Below are 24909 nucleotides of genomic sequence, written 5' to 3' on the forward strand. Positions count from 1 at the left end.
TAGTCCAAAACATCTGGAGGGCCAAAGTTTGGGGATGCCTGGCCTAGGGCTTGCCGATCAGATGGTCGGTGGTTCAAATCCCCGTGACAGGGTGAGCTCCCATTGTTTGGTCCCTGCTCCTGCCCACCTAGCAGTTCGAAAGCATGTCAAAGTGCAAGTAGATAAATAGGTACCGCTCCGGTGGGAAGGTAAATGGCATTCCCGTGCACTCCTCTGGTTCGCCAGAAGTGGCTTAGTCATGCTGGCCACATGACCCGGAATGTGTATGCCAGCTCCCTCAGCCAGTAAAGCGAGATGAGCACTGCAACCCCAGAGTCATCCGCGACTGGAACTAACAGTCAGGGGTCCCTTTACCCTTTACCTTTTATATATTTACCAGGTGTTCCAGGTCCCAGTCCAGCACTCTAAGCACTACACCACACTGCTTTATCACTACCCGAAGGAGTCTCAAAGCAGCTAACATTCTCCTTTCCCTTCCTCCCCCACAACAAATACTCTGTGAGCTGAGTGGGGCTGAGAGACTTCAAAGAAGTGTGACTAGCCCAAGGTCACCCAGCAGCTGCATGTGGAGGAGCGGAGACACAAGCCCGGTTCCCCAGATTACGAGTCTACCGCTCTTAACCACTACACCACACTGGCTCTCGAGTATTCTCGAGTGCTCATGTTTACTTGAGCAGACATAGAAATGCCAGCCAGAGCTGTCAGATAGAAAGAAGGGGCCTTCTGGGACTGTGGGATTGCAGGATAACTGAAATGTTCTGATGAAAGAGACCACCTTTTTAAAAATGGTGTATGTTCATTGTAAAGGGATGCTTATTCTTTGGAAAGGCCTGTGCAGTGTGTTATATTTATACAGTTGGGCATCCGGGTCTTCCCCAGCCCGTTTTTAAAAAAGACTTCCCATCTTTAACAACACCTTCTATGTGAGCTGAGCTACCACCTTGACACATCCGCACTCTAGCTTCCAACTCTTTGGAAACACAGATCTATTTCACAAAGATACAATCCCAGTTGTGTGCAAATACTTTGGTCATAGTAACTTCACATACAAATAGCAAGGCATGCCTTCTATATTCAGTTCCATCACTTTCCCAGAAGTAATTCCATTTTCTCCCAGTGCTTCTTTAACAAATTAACTCAGATGAAAAAACTTGAAGAATTCTGAACTTATAAAATGACATTTATTTAAAATGCAACAGAATGATATTCTGTAGCTGTCTTGATTCTGAAATAAAGCAGATGGCCTCGGTGTGTGTTGTTGAAGCGTTTGATGTTATGTTTCTTAATTTAAGTTTTAATAGCAAAACAGTAAATCACTGTTTCTTACAAAAATGTGACTCTGCATAACTTTTAAAAAGATAAGATGGTGCACTTTGGCAAATTATCAAGCACTAAATCTCTCCAATATTTAGTGACCTTTGCCTATGCTGTCTCATTTAATCTGCTTCAGATTCCATCTATTTCATATAATCAAAATACAATTATGCCTTAATAAATGCAAAGTGCCTGGTATTTAGACAGCTTCCTTGCTGTACTTTTTGTTCCCTATGCATAGCTCAGATTTGGTTCCATACCATTAATAAACCTAATGCTTCTGCTCTTGTTCATGGAGAATTTAAATTGATGGGTGGCTGCTGCTGTGATAAAGTGGGAAGGAGGAAATGAGCACAGTGTTTTGACTATAACACTGCCAGCAAGAGACATTTATTAGCTGAAGCAAAATATTCTAATAATATTAAAAAAACCCAAGTATAATTACAGCATCATCATCTTTATTCATCTTCATTAATCTTATGTGGAAAAACTTCAGACAGAAAAACCACGCTCTAGAATCTTCTGCTCATTTCACATCACTTCAGGATAAAGTGAGCTCTTCTGCATCCCTCACAGAATCCATCGAAAGTGTTTTTTGCTACAAAGGTCACCTAAGGCAGATGGTGTTTGTGGCTCTCTTTCTGCCAGCTGTGCCTAGAACTCTGTCTTCTATAGGGCTCTCTCTCTCTCTCTCTCCTCCAAAGCCCATCTTTTCCCTGAGACACGTGGGTTAATCCCATAAACTTTACTGTAATCAAGTTTCAGGTGTAAGTAAATCTACATGCTTACATTTTCTCTTCCCTTCTCTTCCTTCTGTGGTAGGCCATACATTTCTTGAGAGCAAGTACCTGTCTTTTTGTTTATGGAATAATCTTGAGTGTTATGCATGCTAATGGGGTGTGTGAATTATAATGTGTGAGACAAGACAAGACTATCTTGTCTGTGAGGTGTAATTCAGATGTTTAAATTACCACATCTATCCCCTGTAACATTTTGTTTTAAAGAAGCCACAATTAGACTGGAGCATGAGTGTAATGAGTGAGGTGTATAAATGTTTTAAGTCATCAGATACCGAGGAAGTAGAATTTAAGATTTTTGAGCATCTAAATTGGATGCCCAAAAGTAACATACTGTACTGTATATGAACTTGAGAACAATTTGTGCTGATAGTATTTAGCAGGAACCTGTGGCAAGTGCCATAGGTCAGTGGAAGAGCAAGTGGTTTGCATGCATACATTCCCAGGTTCAATCCACAACACGCCCATGGTTTGTTTTAAAATGATATTGTGTAGCCCTGGGATTACACAACTGAAGGGAAGCACACTTTGATCTCTGTCATTGCCATCTGAACAAGGGCCACTGGGAGACTGCACCCTCTGTAGCATCAACTTTCTAACTATACAAAGACTAAAGTTTCTCTATCCTTTAGCTAGAGAAGAAGCAGCTGCAAAGGGCTTGCTCCCCACCCCCTGCATTTGCTAGAAAGATCACTCTGTTCCAACTTCCTGAATTTGCTTGCTTTCCCTCTTCCCTCTCCATTTCATTTTTTTTTCATCATGTCTGTTAGTCCCTGCTTGCTGGCTACAAGCTGTCTTATCTTTTTTTTAAAAAAAAAATCTGTACAGCATTTAGAAAAATGTTAGGCACTCTATAAGTGTTAAAATAAAAATAGCAGCAGAGTTGGGGATATTTCTGCTGAGAGAAACATTAGAGAGCTATCATTCTTCAAACTAGACAAACTAGCTCAGAGCAGCCAATGGCCTGACTCAGAATAATGTCTTAAGATGCCGATAAATACATATTAGCTGCCCTACACATTTCAGTGAATCTCCTTTAGGGTCTTTCTGTAACAGGCAGATGACTGACATATGTACAGTACCATTGTAACAAGCATGTGATTATGACGGTAGGAACACTCCAAAACTATATTGTTCCTATCGATACATACTAATATATTTCTACAAATACTCCAAACATTTTCTGGGCGAATATATATAACCAATATACAAGTTACAAAATTGCACAAAAATATTATTTGTTAATTTAGTCATAAAAACATGCAACACTTTAGAAACTTCAGCACATGAATGCCTACAGCTATTTAAAAGCACATACACTTGCGCAGATATCTGTACAATATATTCTTCCATAATTCAAATGCAGTAACATGGGTCTCTTTCCAAAATCACAAATTACATAGTCTTTTGGCAAACATAACAGAAAGATCTAGGGCATCAGAAAGTTTTCCAGTGCAAATTCAGTCCCGTCCCCATCCCCAATGTGAATTACCCTAATTTCCAGAAAATTTTCCAACTCAGAATTTTCTGGCAAACTCATTTCCTTCAGTATGTTTGCCAATAGAGGGGGTTGTCGGCAATGGGATGTCCCGATCTGGCAGTGGTGCTTATTAAGACACTACCTTCCATGTGCATGATTAGCCCTGCCAGATTAGACTACGGTAATTATCAGAGCAGCATGAAGGTGGTTCAAGCCCTGGTGTTCAGAAAAAGCAAAAAATGGGGTGAGGAGGGTTGCTTAGAAACCCAACGAATATAGGACAAAAAAGCACCCTAAACTGATCCTTAAGGAATTCAACGCCTTTTATCTAGCAGCTTAAGAAAATACAGTTGCATATGGAGGTGCTACAATATGTTATCTGACTATGCATTGCATATTCATGAATAAGTTTCTCTACAAAGTAGGAAAACTGACATCTCTCTCACTGACTCCCTGAGATCAAACATGATCATAAACATTCTGCATTTATTTCTTTTGCTATATTAAAAAGTATGTGATTGGAAAGAGGATGTAAAAACAAAACCAAGGGTGCATCCATATATTAGAAGAGAATGTCCCCTATAAAGCTGAAGTACATTGTATTTGTTGAACTGCAATATTTTCCATGATTTTTTAAACTTATAATTTTTATTGAGTTTTTCAAAACAAGCCCTATTTTGTGAATGCAATAATAAAGAAAAAGCTATTTTGTGCTTTTAAAGTATTGCCTGTGACTTAATACATTTATAACTGAAAACATCTGCAACTGAATATATTTATGCATCTATTTTTGAGGGGGTTTCTTTTTTCCAAACAGGCAGGCAGCATCATGCAAGCGACCTGCTGCTTTGCAGAAAGTTCTTTGGATCAAGGCCATTGTGTTTAAAGGTGGGATGGGGAACCTTTGGCCCTCCAGGTTTTGTTTGAACATCTGGACAGTCACAGGTTCTCCATTCCTGATTTAAAGAATATTTAATGCTTTGCAAAAACTAAAAACAGCAGGTCTCTATCCAATTGGCTCACACTGAAACCAGGCAGAGGCCAAGGAAGAGAACAGGTTGGTGGTGAGGAGGGGAACAATATGTGATTGTGCAGAAGGAGTTGTAATTTGCTTAAGGCAGTGTGGAACATTCTTAAATTTGCACGCTGCTAAAGTTGGTAATTACTACTTTGCCTTTAAAAAAATGAAGCAAAATATAGAAGGTAAAAATTAAGGAGGCAAAGCAAAAAAGGATTGGTTTTTACAGGCTTTTTGAAATAAGAAAGGCACATAGGATTTTAGCAGGAGGAACATTCCATGCATACAAAGAAGCTAAAGAAAAGGGAAGATGAAGAGAAACAGACCAAGCAAGATACATGAAAAAATGATGACTGTAGCAATAAGCAGGACAGATAGGATAGCTGTAGCTCCACAAGCCAAGTGTGCCTGCTCGGGGCCTGATACGAAAATATTCTGCTTGTTTAATCGCTTAATGTTTGTCTAGTTCACTGGTATACTGTTCTGAGTAAGGAGGAGATAGTGGCTTAAGGGAGCAGATAAATCTGAGCCATAGTTAAATCTCAAAAATGCTGCTTTGTGAGGCAGATGATGAATACACAGAGATTGGAAGTGTGGATGGCAGGACTGAAGGTAGAAATGGCAAGAGGAAGTGACTCCACCTGACCTAGATTATAGGTAGCACTTGAGGAAAGTAAAATGCTTACCGTATATTCCGGCTTATAAAACGACTGGGCGTATAAGACGACCCCCAACTTTTCTAGTTAAAATATAGAGTTTGGGATATACTCGCCGTATAAGAAATATGACCCGGCATATAAGACGACCCCTGGCTTTTGAGAAGATTTTCCTGGGTTAAAAAGTAGTCTTATTCGCAGGAATATACAGTAATTCTCTCCCAGCAATGGGAGATAAAAGGGGGGAAGGATTAAACAAGTGGAAGAAGCAAACATTTTAAGGGTCACATTCAGAAGATAGGTTTAACAATTATATTTTTAAAGGATAGGGTATTAGCAAATGCTTCGGAAAGTCAGTATGAACAATTGGCAAGCCAGGGGGTGATATGCTGCACTTAAATTCACTGAGGATTTTAGTCTCAAAGAATGAATTGTGGCAAAATTGGGTTCTTTGGGATTCCATTATTGTGGTTTTAGATAGATGTGGTCTGTGAAGCATGGCTGCAGACCTGCCTTGGTTGACAGTCAGGGACCTCTGATGTTCTACATCTTAGGGATCTCTTGGATTATGTGTGCTTTTCCCGTGCAAGTATTGCACCCTCTCCATTGGAGCCACAGATGCTCAGAAGTACCAGGTTACCTTCAAGGGTTATTTGTTTTTGTTTCTGCATCTTTCTGTCAGCAGAAATAAGTTTTATAAACAAGAAAAGCAGCTTATAGCACACTTCTTGGAAACTGCAAAATATGCTTGCACAGAAAGTTACATAGTTTACAGCCTGATGCATCACAGCATCCAATAAGTTATGGAAAGTCCCATGGGCGTACCCAGTGAGGGGCAGGGGGGAAGCTGCCCCCCCAGGAGAAAAAAAATTACCGTATTTTACGGACCATAACCCGCACTTTTTCCCTCTGAAAACTGAAGGGGAAAAGTCGCTGCGGGTTATGGAAAACGGGCTGTTTTCGCCCCCTCTGTGCCTGCAGCCAGCGACAGGAATGTGGGAGGGGGGAGGAGCAGCCTGAGCTGGGGGGGGGCGGACGGATGGGAGCTCCTTCCTTCCATCCTTCCCCCCCTCTTTCTTTCTTCCTTTCTCTCTCCCTCGCTCCCTCCCTTCTCTCTCTCTCACCCCTTCCTTCCTTCCTTCCATCTCTCTCTCTCTCTCTCTCCCCCGCCCACACCCACCTTCCTTCCTTCCTTCCTTCTCTCTCTCCCCTCCCTCCCTCCTTCCTTCCCTCTCTCTTCCCCTCTCTTGCCCCCCCTAGTTTTGATCCTGGGTACGCCCCTGGAAAATCCCCTTGTAAAGAAGCCAGTAAGACCTGGCCGAAACTGGAAGTCTTCAGACTGAAGGAAGCTGCTTGACATTGAGTAGGACTATTGGTCCATCTTGCTCAGTATTATGTATTCTGACAGAGCCAGTGGCCCTCTGGGATTTCAGACATGGTTCTCTCTGAGCCCTACCTGGAGATGCCTGGGATTGAACCTGAGGCCTGGAAGCTTTTCCATCGAGCTATGGCTCTTCCCCAACCTGAACCACGTGAGGGAAGCTGAACAGCAGCCATTATATACAGGTTGGAGACCCCACTTTGAAGGTCGCTCTTTGTATTCATCATAGCATGTGCTCTCAGATGACTAGCCAGTGGTTTCTGTACAAGGGGATTTCCTGATATATCAGCCTGTAAGTTATGCAACATTTTGTGCACTCATGTTTCCAGGAACTATAACATGCATAGCTTTATATAAGAATAGATACATTTCCCCAATTTCAGGGTGGTGTTTTACTAAGAATTCCTGTCAGCACTGGGATTTCCACTTGGGCAGCAGGACTTACCCTATCTCTCCTGCCCCTGCCTTCGCCAAATCTTTTATAGAGGCCTGGGGAAATCCTTGCACTAACAGAAAAATCGCCTTAGGGCTACATTGTATTTCATCCAAAACTTGGATGGGAAGAATGATTGCTTGTCATACAAAACAATGCCTTAGAGTACATGTGAGTGTGACTCTGCCATAACAAATTTTCATAATATATTTCTGTTCTGGAGGTTCATTGCTATTCTTGTTACTAATAAAAAAAATGTAGCTGCACTTGTTAACAAAAGATCAAGCAGCGTCACCGACTTGTACAGTGCTCCTTTTCTTTCTAACGACTAACAATATTTTGAAAAGCTACTGCTGAAGACAAAGACTAAGGTCTTCGCTTTTGTTCTTTTTAACCTTTTTCTGGTGTTTGTTTATTTTAAAAAAACATATTTGCTATAATTGAATTTAATGTCTAAATTTTGTCTTTTTCTTTTTTGAAGTGCTGGAAAGAAAGATATCAACAAGGCAAAGCAGAGAGGAGTTGATAAGAAGGGGTGTCCTGAAGGAAATAACTGAACAAGGTGATGGCAATTAATATAGGCAGCCGGTAATAACTTTTGTACAGTAGAACCTCTATTTATGACTACTTGGGCCTGATCCAAGTTGTGACCACGGCAAACCCGGAAGTAAATACTGGGTTTGCTGTGATTCGTGCATGCACAGAAGCAGCTTCTGCCATTTGCGCACGCACAGAAGTGCGCTATCGCCAAATGTGCCTGCGCACAACAGTGCTTCTACCAGCTACCCAGATCGACTTACGGACAGACCTCCGGAACTGATTACGTCCGTAAGTAGAGGTTCTACTGTATGTCATTTAAATGATTAGCATTATTGTTCTGTTGCTGCTCTCATTGTTTCGAAACTGTATGCCGTGATTGATACAGCCTTTAGTACCATGGCAGGGACACATCCTTTCAAGCCTGACTCATAACCTGTTTGTGGCAAAACCCCAGGGTCCTCCATTATAAGCACAAACCATAATTCATTTGTGTCTCGTTGTTTGGGGAAATGAACTGAATATTCAGGAGAGAACATGGAAGCATACTTGAATCCAAGTATTTGTGTCAGGTGGCTGGGGTGGGGGGACCCTGCCATGCATCTAAGTGTTGTGCTGTTGAGTCTAGATGTCAGGGGAGGAAGACATGCTTCAAAGACTGATTGGCATGCCCTAAAGAAGGTGTCAAGTACTCCCAGTAAAACTGTTGATACCATAATAACACTGCTACAGAAATCTATGGGGCGACCACACTTGAAATACGGTGTATAGTTCTGGTCATCACACCTCTCGAAAGATATAGAGGTGGAAGAGGTGAAAATTAGTATTCTGGTAATGTAAGTATTCTCGGCATTCAAGTGCTTTTTAATGTAGATTCCTTCCTCCCTTTCCAATATAGCTTCATCACATTTTATGCACATCAAGCATGCGACTCATTGCTGTATGCTGCAACCCTGTAAATGGGAAGCGCTTACATACATTGTCAATGTTAGGTGATAACTTTGTTATCGTTTATTTCAGATGGAGAGATAACAGTAAATCATGAAACCTCAAACGGCCACACAATAGTAATCACTGAAGAAGCGATACAGGGAGAAAATGTCACAAAGACCGCAGAAGAGAATAGCTCCACATCGGCAAAAGCACCACCAGCTACAGAAGAGAGAAAAGATGGCAAAAAGGGTAATTTAAAATGCAACTCATCGGGATTGATTTCTCATTTTAAAAACATGAGTAGATTATTTATGTAAATGGTTATAGTGAAAATGACTCTGCCTATAGCAACAAGGACACCAATGTAGAGAAAGGCTTTGCAGAAACAAGATGGCAGTTAATTTTGTTAAGTGGCATCTTTTCAATCAGAAATACAAATTTTAAATGGAACATAAAGTTGGCCCTGTTGAAAGTGGAGGAAAAGGTGGTAGGTTTGGAAGAGGAGCAGATTTTATTTGTTTTTACCAGACATGAATGGTACCTTGTCTGTGGCTTAATGAGAGGCAATTATAATTGCACGAGAAGGCCATTCAGTGAATCTTAGCTTACCTCCATCCCAAATTTGTGAGGCTAATGTTAGAGCAGGTGTGCTGTGGGGGGCTTGTGTACCACCCTGAGCTCCTTCAAAGAAGGGCAGGATGTACAAAAGCATGTATATAAGTTTTTCTGCATGTTTATAGCTAAACTTCCTGTGTGTGTAGAATGGAACAGTTACAGATTACAAGATGATGGTGAACAAATATTAGTTCTATTTTAACAGAAGCTCACCGCTACCACCAAAAGTTGACTTATCAACTTTTTCTACAAAGGAAAATAAACAATGCAAGACAGTTTTAAACATTTTTAACCATACATTTCCTTGGATGAAGAAACATGACAGATTTATCTTTAACTCTTAAACTATAGACAACATATATCACCTCCCTGTTGTACCTGCAGTCAGGGTAACAGAAGGGGTGATTAGTTTTTTCCCCCTATGCATGCTAATAAAAGGTGAAGGGACCCCTGACCATTAGGTCCAGTTGTGACTGACTCTGGGGTTCGCGGCGCTCATCTCATGTTATTGGCCAAGGGAGCTTCCAGGTCATGTGGCCAGCATGACTAAGCTGCTTCTGGCAAACCAGAGCAGCTCAAATGGAAACGCCATTTACCTTCCCGCTGTAGCGGTACCTATTTATCTACTTGCACTTTTACGTGCTTTGAACTGCTACCGTAGGTTGGCAGGAGCTGGGACCAAGCAATGGGAGCTCACCCCATCGCGGGGATTTGAACCTCCGACCTTCTGATCGGCAAGCCCTCGGCTCTGTGGTTTAACCCACAGCGCCTAATAAACACTGGTGATTTATGAATACAGGGGAAGAGTTTGGTGGTAATTCCAGATTAATTGATAAAGTATGTGATCGCGTACATATGTGCATTTATGAGGTCTTGTTGCTCATCTGTATCTTATCAGTATGAAGGAGCTCCTTGCAGTCTTTCTGAAATGAATGAAGGCTGTGTCTAAAATCTTAAAAGGCAAATGCTCTTTGTTTGTGAAATAAACCTAGCAGCCTAATCCAGGATTCTTTCTAGCCATGTGAAATAAGAAACAAGTGCATTTCCTACAAAAAAAATGTTGCTAGATACAAATAGAGCGTATTTTTCTGAGAATAAAGGACAAGTGACTTTTCACATGATAGATGCATGAAGATGGGTGGATTTTTTCACTTGGTCTAGGTTGTAGCAGTTAGGTTTATGTGCCCTTTGCCTGCTTGAGGTTTTTGAGTTTGTTTGTTTTACCTTTTCTCTATAAATACAAAGCATTAAAACTACCGGTACTCATACAAAACCCGGGTTTGCAATACTGCTCATGGTTCTTCTGTGCTCAAAATTATATTGATCTTGGCCCATATTCATCTCAGTAGGACTTAAATATACATAACTAGTGGTGGGATCGTATTTCTGATTTCTTTTCATGTTCAGGAATGGGACTTTTAACAAGAACAGAAAATGAGCAGAACTGTAATAATGAAATGCTGAATGCCTTGATGATTAGACCATAGTAGACTGGTACACTGAGCTCAGAAAGAGTTAAGAGTGTTTTTGGAAGCAAAGCTGTTCCTGATAAACAATTCTAGAAATGTTAAATGCTTCCGAAGTTTGTCGCCTTACAGATGCTTTCTACATCTTGAGTATTGCTATTAGTATTAATGATGGGGTGTCAACCCTCCAAGAGGCATGTTTAGAAGGAGGTATTTCTCTTGTACCAAGATAATACGAACATGCTGACAGGTTTTCATCTGCTTGTATTTTGGGTAAATGATTATTGAGTGCATGCTGTATAAGTGATCTTGCCCTAAATCTTTTATCAATCTGTCATCTGCTTTAAGAAATACCATGTTGTCAAAAGAAGAAGAAATAAACACTAAAATTACCCAGCATGTATCAAGCAACACTGAGTATAAATGATTTCTGTCCTACACAGATGTTGTAATAGCTGAGCACATACCATTTTAGAATAGTAATTTGGCTTAGAACTGGTAGCAGAAGAGCTACCGTAGTTAATCTAGGGCAGGCATCCCCAAACTTCGGCCCTCCAGATGTTTTGGACTACAATTCCCATCTTCTCCGACCAGTGGTCCTGTTAGCTAGGGATCATGGGAGTTGTAGGCCAAAACATCTGGAGGGCCGCAGTTTGGGGATGCCTGATCTAGGGGGTTACCAATGATAATGTGAAAGGGGAAGTTGAGTCAAAAAGTGACAAAATTGGCATGATTACATACCATGCTTACATGCTATACTAACTAGGTGAGCCAGCAGGGTTTTCTGGACCCAGTCCTCTGTATGTGGACTGGCCCCTCTGCCCCACATGCAGAAAGGACACAGATTTGCATCAAATTTGCATATGCTTTGTCTAATATGTAAATTTATGCCCTCTTTTACAAATGAAGCAGAGTGCAAAAATAAATCAGCTGCCACACATGTAATAAAATATCTGACAGACAGAATGTGAACAAGTGAAGCTTTCCCCATAATTGTATTTTTATACTGCAAGAGGTTTAACTTGTTTAATTTCTGCCTTCCACACAGCTGTTGAAGGCACAAGAACCCTGCTTTCCTCAATGCCATCCCTAAACCAAAGCCTAGACTGCAATCCTGTACCTGGGAGTAATCCCCATTAAACACAAATAAACTTACTTCTGAGTAGACATGTATGCCATTGGTTACATATCTTTAGATGCCAAGTGAAAACATTTCTCATCTCTCAGGCTAAATCAACAATCCATGGGCTTTAAACTAGGGGGACTGTTGTTTTTGTTTGCTACTATGGTATGTATTTTTGTAGTTTTGTATTGCAAATTGCTGTGTGAGCCTGAGGTTGGATAGCTCAGTCGGTAGAGCATGAGAGTCTTAATCCCAGGGTTGTGGGTTTGAGCCCCACATTGGGTGAAATATTCCTGCAGGGGGTTGGACTAGATGGTCCTCATGCTCCCTTCCAACTCTACAATTTTATGATTCTATGATCCTCAGAAGAAGGGCAGTATATAAATCTAATTAATATTAATAAGTTACTTATACAGTGAATTATTAATGAGTGCCAGGAGTTTAGCGCATGCAGGGAAAACTACCTAAGCCTCTGCAGAGTTTTTACATTTGCCTTTTTTTGGGGGGGGGGTTCTTCAACATCCACCTACACTTACTGTGTGTTGGTATTTGCAGAAAAGAGCTGCTAGGAACTACCTGATCTCAGACAGACTCATCACAAGAATGAGGCATCCTGGTTTCTAGGGGGAAAGGAAGGGCAAACTATGGAGATTCCAAGGACTAGTAAATGAGACGGAAGCTGGAAAAGTGCGCTAAAGAGGAGAGGAGAACAACAGCTCCTTAGGATCCTAGAGATTCCTGTTGCCCAGTGATTACAGCTGTTACTTCACTCATTGGCTACAAACATTGAAAGGCAGGAGCAGCAAGGCTACCTCATCTCAAAGAAGTCACTTAGAAGCATATTTACTTCATAACTTACTTTCTAGGAGAGCTAGAGACTCTTGCTTTTTTTTTTTTTAAAGAAAACTCATCAAGTCCGGGGTTCCTGCTAGCTGTGATCTTGTTATATCAGTAACCCCTGCACCTGCCTCTTGGCAGCCCTGGTCACATGTGACATGCACAACTGTCTCACATACTGTTGCTTTTTACATACTAATTGTTTCTAATAAAAACACTGTTTATCTCTTGAGAATGGGGTAGAGATCAAAATATGGGCTGGTGAATTGGAATAAATTAAGTTATGGTTGCTTGAGAAGTATCTGTAAAATGATTGTAGTGACACTATCCTCCTTCAATGGGAATTGAATTATTTTAAAAAAGCTATTCCCTTGTTTCTGCATTTTGAGAGCCACTCCGGGCCACACAATGGACCTGGGAGATGTACTAGACAGACTTGATATAATTTGGATGCAATTCCTTTCTTTAAAAAAACAAATAAAACAGAAATGTTCCTGATTCTCAAGAGGTGGAGCAGTTCGAAGAGATGTCTTTGTTTGTTTGTTTGTTTGTTTGGCATCCTGCCAGTTGTTGTCTGTTTGTCAGCTGCTTTCTGTTCACTTTCTCACCCATAGAGAAACCTCTTCCTAAAGGTTCCAAAACATCGGCACCCCGTGCCCCACCACCGCCACCTCCTAAATCTAAGCCTAAAGCTAAAAAAGCAACCATACCTCCAAAAAATGCTACTGCTGCTGCCACTAGCCATAAGACTAATGAAGTCCCACATGCTAAAAAAAAGGGCAAGGCTCCTGCTAAGCAGGCCTCTGCACCGCCTCCCAAGCCAACAAGCCGCAGTGCAAACCGAGAAGCTGGTGAGTAACACACGGGTTGGTCGTTCTGTAATGCATGCTGTGGGTACGGGTGCCCAGCTTTGGATTTGTGGAGCTTACTGCTTGCTTTCGATGTCAGAAATACTAATACATTGCGTGTCTTGTCAGTAGCTAACTCTTCACTGACTTTGTTTTCTAACGCACTCTACTGCCGAATGAATGCCACTGGCTATGCTTCCTTGCCACAGCCACCGGCATTAAAAGCACAGGGAGCAGCAACTTCCAGACATTTTACCCATTAGTGTGGATTCAGCTGAACAAGCACTCCAACATCATGGAAACAAGCAGATGACAGTCGTTGGCTTTGCATCTGATGATAATAAGACTTGGGTGTTGTAATGCATGGCTGGGCAACACACAGCCCCATGTAGAGCAAACTTCATGGTTATCATGCTCTGTTATTAAAATTTTGAAAATTGTTGGTTAGAATACATGTACATTTCTAGCCCTCCTGGTTAGCGAGACCGATTTGAAAACACAAGAGCAAAAAAACCAAAAGGAACCCCCCTCAAAGGGTTGGTCAGTATTGACAGCTAAATCAAGAATACAGTGGTACCTCGGTTTACAAACACAATTGGTTCCGGAAGTCGGTACTTAACCTGAAGCGTACTTAACCTGAAGCGAACTTTCCCACTGAAAGTAATGGAAAGTGGATTAATCCATTCCAGACAGGTCCGCAGAGTACTTAAACTGAAAATACTCAAACTGAGGCATACTTAAACTGAGGTATGACTGTATATGATGAAGCCAAGGGTTGTGGGGTTAATGACTGCATATCGCCTTTATAATGATCACTACCAAAATGCCTTTGGTGGATATAGCTGTGTACACATGTAGCCTTTGAAATGCCCAGCGGTCGTTTTTCCAAAGTGTGCTTTTGTAAATAGCGACTTGTAATTGTACACCCTTTCATGCGATGGCGTCATTTTCTCATTCTTTCCAAAGAGGGGCTAAAAACTGGTGCATTGTTGATGTACTGATATACAGAGGATATATATTGGTAATAGAAAGAGACAACTAAGTTGCTGTACTGCTTCTAAGTTTGCTTATTTCATTCCTGGACAAGTTAAACGTGGTGAGGGCGAGGGGCACAGAGATCAGTAGGTGTGCCCCCAGTACGAAGTGACTTGAAAAGCAACTCTCTCTGTACATGCGTACACAAGCACTTGAGAAGCGCATTCTCATTACAAAACGGGTTGCTACCATTCCTTCAGAATGTACTTTAGATCAACAGATGGTTGGACAGGGACAACACAGGGATGGCGTTGTGTGTACAGCACCCTAAAAAGGCACTTACACCCAATGCCAAATGCATACTACCATGCACTGTGCACACATTCAGTGGTATCCCCCCCCCCCAAAAAAAACCCTGCTTCCTTCAAATGAGGGGGGAAAACAAACACAGTTTAGCATTTAAAAGTCTTTATACAAGGACTTGGAAATCTTGCAACTTAAGACACAGTGAAAACAGGATTCTCTTTACTTGCTTCTATTCTGATTTCCTCCCCCTCCCAATATATCAAAAATACCTTAGCAATAATGAGTTTGAGAAACCTTTTCTAACATTAAGTTTCCAAGGATGGCAGATTACATTGAAAAAGCCCTTGAAATGCAGAGGCAAATTGCCCACACCTGATCTTAGAGGCACAGTAACAGGCAGCATGTGATTAGCATTTTGTTTCAGCCGTAGCAGGGATTTGAGCAGCTCGTGGCCCCCCAGGAATTCAGCACTTTACATCAGATCTGAAAGTGTTGGGTGGTGTGCTTAGGGAGTTTATTGGGTTTTGTTATCAGTTGTAAAAGGAAATAAAGAGAACCTCTAAAAACAAACAAAAAGAAGTCCAACTTTTTCTTACCAGAGAATGCGTGAGATGAAATTTTCCCACTGTTCTTTGGACTCCTTCCATCTCCCAGTGAGCTAATGATTGATCCCAATCCTTTTATTATGGCTAAGCAACAAGGAGTGAGCTATGTAATCTTGCCCAAATTCGTACCCCTGGCCTTTTATGCTGCGAACTGCCCTGAGATCTTTATTTATTTTAATAAATAAAAATAATAACCACATCTGAGTATTCCAACATTATCAATGTTAACAGGCATCAACCCATTGTTTCATCTTCCTATTAAGCAAGAACCATAATCATGGTAGATAATCAACTATAGTTTACTATGGTGTGCAAACAGGGCTAATATAATGCTTAAAGCTGGTACAAGATGGGCAGGGGAAGGGAGAAAGGACATGAACCAGCAGTCAGATCTCTTGTTTAAAGGTAAAGGGACCCCTGAACATTAGGTCCAGTCGTGACCGACTCTGGGGTTGCGGCGCTCATCTCATGTTATTGGCCGAGGGAGCCAGCATGCAGCTTCCAGGTCATGTGGCCAGCATGACTAAGCCGCTTCTGGCAAACCAAAGCAGCACACGGAAACACTGTTTACCTTCCCGCTGTAGCGGTACTTATTTATCTACTTGCACTTTGACGTGCTTTCGAACTGCTAGGTTGGCAGGAGCAGGGACCGAGCAACGGGAGCTCACCCTGTCACAGGGATTCGAACCGCCAACCTTCTGATCAGCAAGCCCTAGGCTCAGTGGTTTAACCACAGCGCCACCTGGGTCCCTTGTTTAACTACTGTCAAATGTGTCCCCTAGTTCTGTAAATAATTATGTACTTATTACACTTTAGAGTTGCCAATACTGCTTTTTTAGCTTCAGATTTTCCAGTAATAGGGTGGAACCCCATTGCAGAAACATAACATATGTTGACTGCAAAAAAAGTGTTTAGGAAACCATTTCTGCAATGATAACATGTATGTTATTTCCCATTTCAGCTAGTTCCTCGCACGTAAAAAAAGTGCACACTTCCAAGGCATCGTCGTCATCTCCTTCATCCACATCATCTCGCCCTAAAACCTCTAAAGAGCCAACGTCAAGCAAAACAGGCACAGGGACACCCAGAGACAAGAAGAAGCATGGAAAACAGGTGACCGTGCGGACGTCTGCTGATGGGGACATTTCTTCCACTTCAAACACGGCAGTAGGCAACTCAGAAGCAAAGGTGGAAAACTCTAAACCAGAAGAGCCTCTCTCTGTTATTTCTGAAGCTGGAGACACAACACAGCCAAGCACAGCTACTGTTCCTCCCCCTCCTGCTGTTCCGCTGCCGCCACCCCCTCCTCCCTTCATCCCATCTCTGTATCCAGGCTCTCAGCCCCCTGGTTTCTCAGACACACAAGATGTGCCAGTTAGCACTGAAATAGCTCCGTCTGTCCCTGGCACAGATTCTAACGATCTTCACATGAAAACTGAAGCAGATAGTGAAGGCTCTTCAAGCAGTGCTGTCCTAGACAATAGCCTGGATACTGAGGGAGAAGACACAGAATGGTAAGACCACATGCTCTCAGGTAGCTCATGATAACTTGGAGCAACGTTGCAGTAATATTTAGGGAGATGGTGGAGTTGGAACTAGGCTTTGAAACTCAGAAAGATTTTGCTAATTTTCTCTCTCTCTTTAATTATATTTTCATAACCACAAGCAGAAGTGAAAGAGAGGGAGCCAGGATTTTATGCAGTTCATTTATTTAAAAAAATACACAAGAAACCTTCAGCAAAAGCTTCGGCAAAATTGCCAAGCATACAAAATAACTTGGTTAGACTGCTTTGAGTTTCAAATATATATTTGAAAGCCTGAAAATAGGGCTCCAAAATTACAGCTCACCATTTATTTAGAGATATGTTATTCATATTGTTTGTTCATTCCTAAGAGTTGTTAAAAATAATTCATGGTTCAGGTTGAGTGAATATATCACGAGGCTCAGAGTTCTGTTTTAGGATGAGTTGATTGTTCAACATGGTGTAGTATGGTAGACATGGCCCCATTTCTGAGTTTGACTGCATTCTTAGGACAATTTCAGAAGGAGCTGTCCTTGGTAATGCTTCCAACCACCTTGTTTACTGAAACATGGTACTATTGGGATCTTGCGTTTTGCTTGCTGCTCTGCTGTGCAACAATGAAAGCAATGAATATTCCTTTAGAAAAGGGCTAAGCTGTGCCATGTTTCCTTTCTCATCTAAAGCTCTTTCTATTCATATGTGCTCATTTTTTAATAGATATATATATATAAATCCAGATCTTGCATAAATAAAATTCTCATTATATACTTAAAATCAATTCCGCAGCATAAGGCCAGGATGCCATTTAGAAACTAATCAAGTATTTCACCCAGAAAAACACTTTCCCCCTGGAGTGATTATAGAACCATAGAATTGTAGAGTTGGAAGGGGACCCAAGGGTCATCTAGTCCAGCCTCATGCAGTGCAAGAATCTCAACTAAAGTGTCCATGATAGATGGCCACCCAAAGTCTGCTTTAAAACTTCCAATGAAGGAAAGTCCACCAAATCATGGAGCTCACCAGCTCTCTCTTTCCCTTTAGTTTTCTCACTGACTGCCAGGATTGCAGCAAACCATAGTTTGCTATTGCATCCAAACCAGGCAAACTGGGAACACACTACAGTTTGCCTTTAAATCAGAATTGGAAGCCACATTCAAACCAGCGGTGGCTTACATGGCCCAAAGGATGGAGAAACCATTATTTGGCATTACATTATTTTGCCCACAATCTGCATATTTTAAAATTTATCTGCATAGTTTTTCTGAGCTACAAATTTATATTCCATTTATAAATAGCTGACCTTTTAAGGAAGCCAAAGCTCTGTACAAGTGGAGTTCTAAATATATTAATTAAACTACCTATACTTCCCATAATGTCTGCATAGGAAGGCATATGTTGGATATGTGCTATGTTACACTTAGGATATATGTTACACTTACCCTCAACTGTTCTAGTATCCTCCTTTCTCCATTTGTAACACCAAGCAGAATTCTTGGTCCACGATAGTTTCTAGCCTAATCTACATAGTGTTGTTTTATTATCTCCCCCTTCTGTGTGCTTTGTAGAAACAACTCATTTTTAGGTTTAAGTTTTGGTTACTGTTTTCTAATGGTCTGCCAGCTTGACATAGTGTCCTGGCTTGTGGCATGGTTTGTTTAGATTAACTGTGATTTATGTGTATGTTTGAACCCACATCAGCCAATGGTTTGTGGCCAGCAAAGCAAAATGTGAAACCATGGCTTGAAGTTGATTTATGAATCTAAGCTTGCCTCAACCATGGTTTTTTGTTATGTCCAAACCCAATATCCTGTTTAATTCTTGCATAGTTCCAGAAATGCAAAGCAAAAGCAACTAGAAAATTAAACTAACATGATGTAAAACAAGGCACAGTTACTCTGCTGGTCAGCATCACAGTTAAAACAAGCTGTGGCTTAGTGTTATGTCTGAACACAGCCTTTTCCTAAGGTTTGTATGCATGTAAGCAGCCTCAGTGTCATGTTTCTGTAGTGTTTGTGTCAAGTACTACAGGGTTTTTTCCCCTCCCTTGTGATCTACAGTTCTGTTACCAAAGAAGATCAGGAAAAAGAGACCCCTGACCAACCAAGTCCTGCCCCAACAGATGAACCTTCTGAAACCCTAAACACTCCAGAAAGTGAGAGCTACAAAGAGAATCACACCAGTGACTCTGATTCGGATGGGCCAATACTCTACACAGATGATGAAGATGATGATGATGGTACTGAAAGTAAGCCATCAAGCATATGTTTACAAGGGGGAGGAAACATACTTGTTGGGCAGAGAATTCTGCCACCTTGTCAGAAGAGTCAACTTTCACTTTATTTTGGATCCTCCATCAAGTCAAACTGTTACCCAGACAAACATCTTTGTAGTTAAGGAATACCACCTTGCTTACTTCAGTTGTTGGAACTGCAGAGGTGAAGCCACAGTACCAGTTGCAGCAGGATGTATGTGCAGGCGCAGGAACCTTACAGTGTAGCACGCTATTATACCGTGATCGCAGGTTAAGGGACTGTGCTGATAGAGACTGACCTGCAGCAGTCTTGCATTGTAGCATACAGTACTGCTAATGTTGAAGGTCAGAGGTGTGGGGTGGGGAAGCTGGTTTAGATTCCCAGACAAAAGTCCTCCATATCTCTCTCAGGTTTCAGCAAAGATGAGTCTGCTTAAATTGATCCCTTGGACCTCCTCCCAGATCAAATAAGGTACTCCATTTCATGCAGAAGCCCCAGGCTCTGTGAACTTTCATGCAGTCTAATTGCAGTTTTACATATTTTTTTAAAAGAATTTTTTTAATGAGCATGAAGAAAGACATGCCTGTGTGAGGCAGCTGTAGCCATCGCCACCTTCATTTCCCCCAAATGTACCGTATCTGGGCTCTGATATGTGGGCCAGAAGCATTTGGGGAAAGTTAACATTGTGGTAGCTGCAACTGCTTGGCCTAACACTTCTCTCTTCAGTACCAGGCTGCTTGGCAGCCCCTGTTTTTGCGGCCCTCCTGCAAGTTCACAGGCAGAAGCAACAAGGTGGTGCAGGAGGTTGGAGCAGAGGACACTCAAACCAGGTGCTGGCCCAGAATAGGCACCCATATTATAGTTTTTTCCCCATATAGGTCATTTTGGTACCAGGTTAACATGCCTGGGCCTTTATTGGCTCTTAGCGGTATCCGAGATTCCTATTAATTGCTTTTTCCTAATGCTTTATTGAGGGCTTTACTTGCTGGTGTCCTGTCTATTTTACATTGTTGTTATTTGTGTATTGTATCTTGTATTTTAGTATTATCCTAGAAGACTCTTAGTATTATCCTAGAAGACTATTTTGGCAAAGGATGGGGCATAAATATATCTTAAATAATAAATTATGTATACGTGCCACTTAAATAAATCAATGTATGTAGGGGTCAAAGGGTTTTGATCTGTTCCATTTGTTTTTTGAGTACATATTATCATCATCCAGAAACTTGTTGTGCTGGATTTGTCGGAGACCACTAAAATAACTGTGATAAATATATCATGATAAATGCATGCTATAAATTTGTTTAGAAATAATTGCTTGTTGATGATAGTTGAGGACAATCTTTAAAAATATGCAAAGGCATTAATGAGAGAACTGAAACTGCATTCTTACTATGCAGCAATTTGCTAAAGCTGAAATTTTATATCAAGTTATTTCATAAGCACTGGGGAAAGTTTGTAAACTTTCTGACTGCACCCTAGCAGCCAGGTTGTTATTTTCTAAGTTATTCAAATTCTTGTGGGCATGAAGTAAGTCAAAAGTATTTTGCTTCAGGTGCTAATTAAAATTCCTCCATTGAAAGAACATAAAGATAGAAAGTGTCCATGGGTTGCATTAAAAAACTTTTTGCTGGGATTTGGCACGTTTAAGCCCAAATATGAATGAATCAATGAACCTCTCCCTCCCTTTATCCTCCTCTTCCATTCCATCCCAGGCTCTTTAGCAAGCAAAATACGCCGTAGGGATACTCTTGCAATCAAACTTGGCAACAGGCCATCGAAAAAAGAACTGGAAGACAAAAACATCTTGCCGAGAACATCTGAAGAGGAGAGGCAGGAAATCAGACATCAGATCGGCACAAAGCTAGTGAGGTATCGGTTGTCATCTGAGCACGTTTTGGGAGGCGGGAAGAGGGAATGGAGGCAGGTCTGGGGTCTGACCCAGATGTTTTCATGTTCTGTGAACTGAGGCATGTCCTAACATTATAAAATAAGTCACACTTCATAATTATGAACCCACTACAGCTATTACACTTGATCTGACTTTATTTGTTTTCAGTAGAAGGAATTTGCTATTGTTCAACACTTCCCCCCACAAAGCCGCAACAAAAATAATACAGCTGTTAATCACTTGATATCTTGGTCGCATTCCCATCCTGCTTACTCATGTGTTTTGGATAGAAGCTAGGCCAAATACATAAAGCAAAACAAACAAATAGCATTTCAGGTATGAATCATTTTAACTGCAGGTGGTTCTGCTTCATTTTGCTATATGACAAGTACTTAGCTGGCTTGAAAAATCTGAACGTCAGACATCTTGTTGGGTAATTTTTCTGATCAATTCACACCTTACATTGATACAACTTTTATGCACTGCTTCTGAAGTTACTTTACATAAAGAGCATTTTGCTTTAACTGAGCATGTTTTTCTAAGCCTTTTGCCTGAAATCTAGCCTTTTCCCCCCTCTTCCATCATCTGAGTAGATTCCCTCATTCATTGCCTGAGGAGGGTGAAATAAATGAGTGTCTCCCACTGTTAATGGATTATTGCTTTATGGTATTGAGGGTTGTTTTTGAACAATCAAGCAGTTTTATGAAATAAAAAAATTCAGTTACACAGCTGATCTTGTGAAAGGTTTAATGCAACCTGATAAGCACATTAGTATATTGACACCTAAATGCTAAATATGCATCTATTTCAAAACCCAGGTTAACCCCATTCAACAACACATTTGATACAGCCACCATTAGTATAAACTGGCATTTGAAATTTTTGGTTTGAAAATAAATTTAGATGTTGCATTTCAGTTCTCTGTCATAGTGACTAAAAATATGCATTATTCCCCCCCTTTTTTTGCAGGAGGCTTAGCCAGAGGCCTACCTCAGAAGAACTAGAACAGAGAAACATCCTAAGACGTAAGCAAAGCGCTCTCTCTCTCTCTGTGTGTGTGTGTGTGTGTGTGTGTGTGTGATATATAAATAATTTCTTTCTCTTGGAGACTCTAAGATAGTGCATGATCATATCAGATGCCCACCTGAAATCTGGGTCATATGAATTTGGAGACATTCCCAGAATTCTGAGCCATGACAGGTGAATGAAGATAGCTTATAACATTGTACACCTGCTTGCATCTTGTTTTGTGACCATGGCAAATTGCCTATGCAACTAGTTTGCAGTTTGCATGACAGCAAGAAGGTTAAATATCTTCACTCCTTTGCAGCGAGTTTCATTAATACCCATTGTATATCTAATAAATTGCAGATCTGGAGCCTTAATGTCTGTGGGCTTTGCCATCTTGCCAAATCGAGCTTTCTAGAAACACGTCATAGCTCTCTATGTGCCAGTTGAAGAATATTAATGATTATCGCTACATGTAAAACCAGCAGACAGAATCTGCTTTCTGTAGTATTCCAGTATCCCAGAGCTCTGTTTGTCTTTTCTTTTTCATTTCCTTAGCAAGCCTACAAAATTATATAAACATAACTAATCCCCAGAGGGACATGATGGAAAATTCAGTTTTATGCTGTTGGATTACATTAGAGCACAAAAATGAACTGTGTGCGACCAACAGTCAGTCAGGTGGACGAAAATCCTGTGAAATTAAATAAACAGGAAGGTAGCATGGTACTATATAAAAAAGGTGCTGACAGATCAAGACAAAGGGCTATGAGGGTACCTTACAGGATTGGTGCTTCCAGATTGTTGGTATATTCAGGTGGGATTCAATCACATGCCAGCAAATTCAGGGCTTCCAATTATAGTGGATTGGGAGATCTTGTGCAACAAATCTGCTTTCCCCCAAAGACTGGACTTTTTTCAATAAGGAAAGTGATCGGGAGATATACTGGAAAATGTGGACTGACACTGCCTCTGATAAAACATCAGCTCCCCTCAAACAAATCATGACGGATGCTTGTTATGCAGGATGTCTGAAAGCAACCACTCTGCCAAAGGTTATATTCATGGCACATTCAGTTTAACCATTGCTTCTTTGGGTTTCTTGCTCTCTCTACTTTGATTAGTAATAATGAAGGCTGCCCATCTACTGTCCCTCATCTGGGACAGTGACTGTAACATCTGAGAAGTAAAAAGGGGAGGAAACCAGAATGAGTTAGGAATAAAGTTGGAAGCTTTTGTACAGTACTCAAACCAGCCTAGTGCTATACAATAGTTAACATTCCTTTTAAATATTCCTACCTTTTTCTCTCTTTCATCTAAAAACAGAAAAGAATGAAGAAGAGGAACAAGAAGCTAAAAGAGAATTGAAGCGCAGTCTCAGCAGAAAGGTATGCAGAATGTCTTCCATAACCCAGAGATTTCCAAACTGTGTGTCACGCATGACACGTTGGTTGCTGTGTGTAGGTGTGCCGTGCGAACGCTCCCCATGCTCCTCCCGGGGCTGGAAAGGAAGTGGACAGTCCACCGGTTTTCTAGGAAAACTGAATTACTGTGTCATGAAATGATGCATGTCTAAAAAATGTGTCACCAACATGAAAAGTTGGGTAACCTGAAAACAAATTGGGTCCTGCTTATCTGCAGGGTGTGTCTTTTCCAACATTAGTCCTTGCTCTGCTTTCCTTTGGTTTGTTCACCTAGCCTTCTTTTACAGCTCAGTCTGAGACCAACAGTGGCTGAGCTGCAAGCAAGAAGAATCCTGCGTTTTAATGAGTATGTGGAAGTAACAGATTCTCCAGATTATGATCGTCGTGCTGACAAGCCCTGGGCAAGGTTAACCCCTGCAGACAAGGCAAGAGAGAAATATGGATTATAAATGCAACTTTGTTTCTGTATCTCAAAAATTTTCTTTGCTCTTATATTTTTCAGCAGAGACTCCTGCTAATTCCTGCCACAGAGGTTGCTTCCAAATATATGTATACCCATGGATAGAGCATATCCATTTAGAAGAAAAAAATACACCGACCAGATGCAGTGGCCCAGTTTTCTCCTTTGGCCCAGGGACTCTTCCTGTCTGGCCCTGAGAGTTCTCTTCATGCCATATCCTCTCACCCTAGCCCCCAGCCCCAGCCTTATTTCACACACTTCTTGGGTGGATTTTTTTTTTTTTTGATAGCTGGAATGTTATCTTTGAGCTCCCTCAACTATTTTATTTTTCTGGTTGGAGGATAACAAGGAATGAGTGAGTGTGTGGAGAAATTAGTCTACTGTACAAAGGGACACGGGTGGCGCTGTGGGTTAAACCACAGAGTCTAGGGCTTGCCGATCAGAAGGTCGGCGGTTCAAATCCCCGCAACGGGGTGAGTTCCCATTGCTCGGTCCCAGCTCCTGCCAACCTAGTAGTTCGAAAGCACGTCAAAGGTAAAAGTTGCTGTCATTGCTCTGTCCACTTTTTCTTCTGGCCCTACACACCACTGGTGGGGAATGTACCCCCAGAATGTTGCCTAGAAGGGAATGCAGCCCTGCAGCTGAAAAAGATTCCCTACTATTGCATAGGCAAACTCGGCCCTCCAGATGTTTTGAGACTACAATTCCCACCATCCCTGACCACTAGGGATGATGGGAGTTGTAGTCCCAAAACATCTGGAGGGCCGAGTTTGCCTATGTCTGCTTTAAACCATACCTCAAGGTGTGTGCAGCCTTCTTTCCTCTCTCGCTTCTTCCAGCATTCCAGGGAGGAAATTCATGCTACTAAGTTTGGAACTAGGCAGCCTGGCATCTCTACCTCCACTTTCTCTCCCCGCACCTAATGTTCTGTAACATAAAACTCATGATGTGACGTCGCCATGTTGCAAGTTTCCAGTGCCTTGCTCCACTTCATTCTCTGAAGGTTTCGCATTACTGAACATCACTG

At 41.4% G+C, this 24909-nt stretch overlaps 1 protein-coding gene across 9 annotated transcripts in view; it reads left to right on the forward strand.

Moving 5' to 3' along the window:
* Positions 1-24909, forward strand: part of PHACTR2 (phosphatase and actin regulator 2) — a 94109-nt gene that overhangs the window by 63086 nt on the left and 6114 nt on the right. For 3 of the 9 annotated variants that reach the window (XM_088666231.1, XM_035108834.3, XM_035108835.3), the window contains 9 exons: positions 7561-7641; positions 8637-8798; positions 13205-13441; positions 16286-16838; positions 18905-19092; positions 20815-20971; positions 21960-22015; positions 23325-23386; positions 23710-23847. In XM_088666231.1, coding sequence (XP_088522357.1) covers positions 7561-7641; positions 8637-8798; positions 13205-13441; positions 16286-16838; positions 18905-19092; positions 20815-20971; positions 21960-22015; positions 23325-23386; positions 23710-23847 — 1634 coding nt within the window. The remainder of the gene's footprint in view (positions 1-7560; positions 7642-8636; positions 8799-13204; positions 13442-16285; positions 16839-18904; positions 19093-20814; positions 20972-21959; positions 22016-23324; positions 23387-23709; positions 23848-24909) is intronic. The other 6 variants (XM_088666233.1, XM_035108836.3, XM_088666235.1 and 3 more) reach the window with 3 other exon arrangements.

This window comes from Zootoca vivipara, chromosome 3 (genome assembly GCF_965207765.1).
Source record: "Zootoca vivipara chromosome 3, rZooViv2.hap1.1, whole genome shotgun sequence".
NCBI lineage: Eukaryota > Metazoa > Chordata > Lepidosauria > Squamata > Lacertidae > Zootoca > Zootoca vivipara.